This window comes from Elaeis guineensis, chromosome 5, assembly GCF_000442705.2.
Source record: "Elaeis guineensis isolate ETL-2024a chromosome 5, EG11, whole genome shotgun sequence".
NCBI classification, from domain to species: domain Eukaryota; kingdom Viridiplantae; phylum Streptophyta; class Magnoliopsida; order Arecales; family Arecaceae; genus Elaeis; species Elaeis guineensis.
The window spans coordinates 17,638,068-17,645,180 of record NC_025997.2 but is presented as its reverse complement, the minus strand read 5'-3'; the positions used below and the strand labels follow the sequence as shown (position 1 = coordinate 17,645,180).

Genomic DNA, 7,113 nt, shown 5'->3' with positions numbered 1-7,113 from the left:
TTCTCCTTTATCAAGCCATGATGGGAGTTCCTTCTCCCTGTCTTACAATCTTTTGCATGCGCTAGACGGTGGACAACTATGGAATAACCTCAGTTATACCCTCTATTGGTGATTCTTTTTGATTTCCTATTTTATTTTTAGAACTTGGTTTGCAAAGAGAAATTTTTTACTAAAATATTTTTTTAAAAATTGATACATGAATATTTGATATCTAAAAAAATAATTTTTGCATGTTTGGTTAACCGTAAAAAAATAACATATTTTAAATTAATATATTTTTAATTAGATATTTATTTTTAAAAAATATAAAATATCTGTTATGCTTTTAAATAAAATAAAAAATTTTATTCCATTCTATCTAAAAGCTTAAAGGCATATTTGAAAAAAATTTATCTCAATTTTCAACCAGTGAAAATTGTGCTTTTCTATGTCCTTCGGGATATGTTTAGGTGACTGGGCCCAAAATTCTATAGATTCATAGATTGGATTAATACAGTCGGCAAAATGAGATCAAGATTGATCTATTTTTGGAAATATCTAAAATATTTTTAGAGTGGACCAACTCGATCGATATTTTTTTTTTTATATAGAATTTGAGTTAGCCGACTCCAAAACTATTTTAGATGTTTATAAATATAGGCATAGTATAGCCTGATTTTGTTGACTATGCTGTTCCAACCTACGGATGTTATAGAGTTAATCATAAAATATGAAAATTTTAATTTGTATAAAAATATTTTTTTTTTTTTCTTCTTTGAAAATTTCAACCAAATGTAAGATTTTTGCGTATTTTTCCGTTGTCCGCATCCTCTTTCTACCAACCAAACGAGCCCTTAAGTACACCACGCATGCCAAATTGCATTGTATTAGACTACAGGAGACGTATTTCGAAAGGAGAACTTTTCAAGTTTACTTTCCAGCTCGGCCCAGCCGACCGAAAGAGCAAAAGGAGGGAAGAAAACCGCAACTGCACACAAAAATCCAGCTCATGACGTGTTCCCATATCCGTTCGCAACGCGTCCACGTTGGGTATAAAAGGACCCCCGGCCGACACTTCTTCCCTCTCTCTCTCTCTCTCTCTCTCTCTCATGCTCGGCCACGCCCAAACGGTTTATAGCTGCAGAACTTGGCAGGAAGAATCGAAGCAAACACACAAAACTCCATGCTATCACGTAAAAAATTTACTAAAATAATCCTCATACTTTTGTTTTCCAGGGAGGGACTCACGAAAGTCTTTCCTCTGTTCTTTTCAACGGTGCCAAGCTCGCCTCCCCTCCCAAAAAAAAACAAAAACTCCGTCTTTTGAGGAGTTCGTTCTCCCCTTTGATCGTCCCCCCCCCCCTCTCTCTCTCTAAAAACGATCCGGAGGACTCGGAGAGGACCAAAGATCGCTGCTTTATTTTCGCCCCTTTTAGAGCGGAGCCACGTCCCTTGCTCTCCCGTACTGCGGTCTGCTTTAATTGTCGGATTTGGACGATCAGATCGTGGAGATGGACGGATTGAGGTTGATCAGAGGAATCGCGGCGCCGGGGTTCGGTGTCGGGGTTGACGCCCGCGGCCACCATCACTATCCACCGGCGAAGGTGAGCGCGGTGGCTTCGTGCGTCGCCAGCGGCGGTGGGAGCGGGGTGGAGACGACGGCTGGGCCGTCGCAGCAGTCGTACTTGTTGTTACGGCCGCTGCGCAGGCTGTGGCCTGGAGCAGGAGGAGGGGGTGGAGGAGGAGGATTGGAGGTGGGACGGGAAGAGGTTGTCGTGGAGGAGAAAACGAAAGGCCTGGAGGAGGCGGAGGAGGAGGCGGCGGCTGCGATGAACCGACAGAGGGGAAATTGGGTGCTGAATATATTGCGGGTGCGGTCGTTGTGGGCGGAGGAGGGAGAGGGGGAAAGAAGGGCAGAGGAGAGGGAGGAGGAGGAGGTGTTGGTGGACGGGGATGATCAGGCGGTGACGGCCTTGGAGGAGGGGGATCGGTGCGTCGGGTGCGGCGGTGCGGATGAGTCGGAGGGCGGGTGCGTCGTCGGGGAAGGAAATGATGAGCCGATGGTGTTCGATAGGGAGTCCTTCTCGAGGTTGCTCCGGAAGGTATCGCTGGCGGAGGTGGAGCTCTATGCGAAGATGTCGTCCCTCGGCCAGCTCGCCTATATCATACCCAAGATCAAGGTACCAATTTGCGGATTTTTTGTTCACTCCTTGATCTTTGAGAAAAATCTGGTCTTTTAAATTTCTCTGGTGCGCCCATGGGAAAAAGCTTGGATTTTGTCTAAAGATCTTTGTTTTGCCTGCTTTTGTTTGATGAAATTACTGTGCCGCGGAGGTATGGGTTCTTGGACTGGTGAAATTTTAGTTTTTTCAAAAGAAATCATGGTACCCATTCGATTATGTGATCTGTTTTAAACCTGCCCCAATAATTTTAATGATTTTTTTTTTTGGATTTCATGGAGACTAAAAATCCATTATGTGTTCTGAGGTCTGGTAAAAAAAAAAAAAAAATTGTGCATAGAAGAGGAGGTATGGAATCAAACTAGATGCTCGTGGAATTGTTGTTACTTTGGTGTCATTTTTTTTTTTTTTTTTTTTTGTGGGTGTCTGATTTGTGAAATTCGGTGGTTAAAGTGGTAGTATCTCAATTGCATGATTCATGTCATCCATTGTTAATGAGAAGGCTTATGACCAAAGCTCTAGTTTCGACAGGATAAGCATTTCCCACCTAAATCTTTTCTGCTATACACCTTCTCTTCGTTACCATTTTGATCTGTAAATGGAAAATCTCTCCGAGGTTTGGTTTTCATGAGTTGTTTTTCTCTATCTTCAGCCTAAGAATCTCCTGAAATTCCATGGATTACGATTTGTGACTTCATCAATGGAGAAAAGAGGCAGGTCTTCAGGTTCTGATGAGGATCAGATGCCATCTCAAGATGAAGAACCAAAAGAGGAGACTGGTGAAGGAGAGGAGAATGAGAAACAGCAGGAAAATGGTTCTGGGATTAGCGCTTCTACTGCATATCGGATTGCAGCATCTGCTGCCTCTTATCTACAATCTCAGACAATGGGCATTCTTCCCTTCAGGTCTAAAAAGACAGAGAGGGGAAAGGATTCAACTGAAGAAGGCAGAGGAAATGAAGTAGAAGGTGGTATTGCATGTTCTAAAGAGGCCTCATTCGTGGCCACTACAAATTCAGTCACTGCCATGGTTGCTGGGAAGGAGGAGATGAAAGAAGCTGTTGCCAAAGACTTGAACTCGTCGCAGTCCTCACCTTGTGAGTGGTTTATATGCGATGATGATAGCAGTGGTACAAGATACTTCACCATTCAGGTGAAATTCCTTTCTTTAGGTACCTTATATCCAGAGTATTGTGCTATCTGTTCAGGCAGTCTGAAATTGATTTTAAATATTTCAATGCGCAGGGTTCCGACTCACTGGCTTCTTGGCAAGCAAATCTTCTATTTGAACCTATTCAGTTTGAGGTAATAACTGTTACAACCAGTCAGTACCTTTAAATGTCCTTGTATAATATTTCGTTTACATTTTTTGCTCCATTTTTATATGCCCCATCAAGTTGTCTTGTGTCAATTATCTTTGGAAAGTTAGATCTGGACCCATTGTATGGCCGTGTTCACCTTTGCTTTTGTTTTTTTTTTTTTTTGGGGGGGTGGGGGGGGGGGGTGTTAGTCAAGCATGAGCTGATAGTGGACAAAGTTATGAGCATGATGCATAGAAATTCAGTCCTGAGGATGACAGGCCCACTTGAAAACTTAGATGCCATTATCTCATTCCCTGCGCCCCTCACCCCCACCCCAAAACACACACACACACCCTGCCCAAAAAAAAAAAAAAAATAAGAAAGAAAAAGAAAACCAAAAGAAAGTAGAAAAGAGGGGAAAAAGAACATGGATGTAAAAATCTTGCTTCTTTTTTTTTTTCAACAATTATCTGCTTCTTGGATGGCAGATATGTGTCATAATGTTAGAAGTGATCGTGTTGTTTCATGAAGACCTGCCCTTAGGATGACAGGGATCATCAATGACATCTTGTAACTTTGACAAATTTGTATTCAATTCATTATTAATCACTTCACTATGAGCAAAATCATTGTCCATGTTTCGCACTTCATTCATATGGCGTCTTATTTTGTTATGATCTAGGGACTGGATGTACTTGTACATAGAGGTATCTATGAGGCTGCCAAGGGAATTTATCAACAGATGTTGCCAGAAATTCAATCTCATTTAAAATCTCGTGGTAACTCTGCAACTCTCCGGTTCACTGGCCATTCTCTTGGTGGAAGCCTTGCACTTCTTGTGAATCTCATGTTATTGATACGGGGAGAAGCACCTGCCTCATCCTTACTGCCTGTTATAACATTTGGTGCACCATTCATCATGTGCGGAGGTGACTACTTGCTTCAGAAGTTGGGATTGCCAAAATGTCATGTCCAAGCGATAACCATGCATAGAGATATCGTTCCTCGAGCCTTCTCTTGCAACTACCCAGATCATGTAGCTAAGATTCTGAAGGCTGTCAATGGAAACTTCCGCAATCATCCATGTCTCAAGAACCAGGTAAAATCTTTTTTCCAGTGCATTATTTGGGATCTTTTGAATGGGGAACCTATATTTAATATTTTCAATTTCAATAACCACTAGAAAGTGGGAAGACATTGTACGAGTGGGATATGGGTTGCTGGTTGGTCAGTCAGGATTATGGTTGTTGCAAAACTTACCAGATAAAAAATAAAAAATATGTTGAATATTTAGCATTTGTTTAATTTCATCATGCCACTACATTGACTGCATAGCTGTGTGGTCTGGAATCATAAACCTAAATGCCATGGTTGTCCCTGTTAAACCTTTCTAATTTGTTTAATTTGTGCTGTTTTGAGATGCTGTCAATATTTTTTTGGGTCTCTCAAGGGTAGGGGTGAGGGCAGAATTGCCGCTGATTTAATAAGCTTGTTGTTTACACTTTTTTTTTTATTAATTTATGTTTTGTTTGGGCAAGTTTGGGCAAGAGATCGCCTTTTAATGTGTTCCTTACCAAATACAATGTGCTTTGGCCAATCTATTTATGAAGTTCAACCTTCCTATATCTGCTTTAAAACAAAAAATTGCAGGAAGCATTATGGGTTACTTGTACTACTTATTTGCCTTTTCTTTTTCATATAAATTTTGTAAATATGACAAACTTTTTTTCTGCAATATCTCAATAGAACATGTTGTATGCTCCAATGGGGAAGCTTTTGATACTACAACCTGAAGAAAAATTTTCCCCACATCACCATCTTCTTCCTCCAGCCAGTGGGCTCTACCTCTTGGGCAATTCATTATTGGATTCAGATGATTCGGCAAGGCTGTTGCAGGCTGCAAAGTTAGCATTCCTCAACACTCCACACCCACTTGAAATCTTAAGTGATCGGTCTGCATATGGTTCTGAAGGGACAATTTACAGAGACCATGATGTGAATTCCTATGTGAGTTCAGTCCGCGGGGTGATCCATCAGCAGCTCATACTCATCAGGAAGGCAAAGAAGGAACAACATCGCCTGGTGTGGTGGCCTCTTGTAGCTACTCAAGACCTCCATGCTAGTATTATTACAGGACAGTATGCTGAACCATCCGATTCCTCTGAACACCATTTCAGCTTTGCTGGTGTGTTCCACGGGGGAAGGGAGACACTGAAGCGGCTTGGAAGGCTGGTTGCGTCTCAGCATGTGCAAATGCTAGTTGTGCTCTTGTTCCCAGCAAGGCTGTTGCTCCTAGGGACATTGTCTGTTTTGAATTTCAGATGACTAGAAGTTGGTTTTGTGGGTGTAATTTGTGGAAGGGGTTCATTCTTTATTTATTGGTCTGCTCAAACATTCCTTCAATTAAAGCAAGTTGGAATGGAAACAGAAATGAAAAAGAAAAAGATTCATTCATTGTTAACAAAATCAGTCAAAAAGTGTCAGCAAAAATATCTTTCATTGTTTGTTTGTGACGGTAACAGAGATCCGATTAATAAATAGCATAAGGTAGATGGACCGGTTATTTCTCGTCGGTTTTCTTTAATGTTGTATAATATTCCTGGTATTGTTATGATAATAAAAGGCAAGTTATTTCCCATTAACCATAGTTGCAAAAAAACTCTGTTTCTCATTTTCCTCAATGTTTCTAGAAGAATATTGTTTGCCTACGTCACATTTGTTCATTGAATAGGAGACACATGATGAATTTCCCCATTTCTGTGTGAAATGTCAGAAATATGAAGATGGATATTTTAATTTTTTGTTTTTTGCCTCGCAATTAGTTCTTCACTTCTGAGAAAAGCTATGGAGCAAGCTATTCTTGGATGAAGCTTCGTGGTTCCATGAGCCACCGAATTTCATGTACTCCTTAATTTTCCAATCTGTGGCATGGGCAGACTCCTTTGGCAAGCTTAATCCTTTTTCATTGTGTTAGCAGAACCATGTGGTAAGATCTTATTGGAAGGAGTTCCATTGCAGGAAAGTTTTGTTGGGATCGCCATATGGCAGCTCGAGATGTAATCAGTGCTTTGAATACCACATGGATCTGACTGAGACACCACTGTTTATTGTGTTAAATCTGGCCTTCAGTTTATGAATTCTGATCCTGAGACACCACTTTTGTTAGGTTCCCTCATTGAGACATTTGTTTCTATTGCTTTTCCAATATCCAGTTTATTAGAATATATACTATTTTCTTCCTGCAGAGCACATGTTTTGGTCATTATATGTCACATTGTTTCCATCAATCGGAGAGCCAGCCTATTATGTAGCCTGCTAAAAAGTTTCTACAGCAACTTGGTTCCTCTTGAAAATCCTAGTACAACTTGGTCTTACTCAGCCTCACATACCAGTTTAACCAGAAGTAGTGTTTGTTTGCCTCATTCTTTGCTGCAAGTGAATGAAAACATATGCACTGAAAACTTCTTTCAGGCGCGAAGATGAACTTCATATTGACAATACTATATAGTTTATATGGTATATGACTGGATGCAAAGTGGATACAAAAAGAAAATTGGTATTAATGAATATAATAAGGCAAACTTAGAGGTATGGTCTCACTTATTTGCTTAGGTGACCTTCTTCATCACCATACTATGCCTAGTTTTCTAAGT

The 7,113-nt window shown here is 40.6% G+C and overlaps 1 protein-coding gene across 1 annotated transcript; it reads left to right on the top strand.

Moving 5' to 3' along the window:
* Positions 1-1,206: 1,206 nt before the first annotated feature.
* On the top strand, positions 1,207-5,959 carry LOC105045061 (phospholipase A1 PLIP2, chloroplastic-like). Its single transcript, XM_010923223.4, has 5 exons — positions 1,207-2,159; positions 2,812-3,312; positions 3,405-3,464; positions 4,143-4,559; positions 5,207-5,959. The coding sequence occupies exons 1-5, from the start codon at positions 1,491-1,493 to the stop codon at positions 5,783-5,785; spliced, it is 2,226 nt and encodes a 741-aa protein (XP_010921525.4). The 5' UTR covers positions 1,207-1,490; the 3' UTR covers positions 5,786-5,959.
* The last annotated feature ends 1,154 nt before the right edge of the window (positions 5,960-7,113 follow it).

Excerpts from the sequence above, each read along its gene's own strand:
- LOC105045061 (XM_010923223.4), top strand. The coding sequence starts at position 1,491 with ATGGACGGATTGAGGTTGATCAGAGGAATCGCGGCGCCGGGGTTCGGT. Across the intron at positions 2,160-2,811 it reads ATATCATACCCAAGATCAAG|CCTAAGAATCTCCTGAAATT; the intron begins GTACCAATTTGC and ends CTCTATCTTCAG. Across the intron at positions 4,560-5,206 it reads ATCCATGTCTCAAGAACCAG|AACATGTTGTATGCTCCAAT; the intron begins GTAAAATCTTTT and ends ATATCTCAATAG.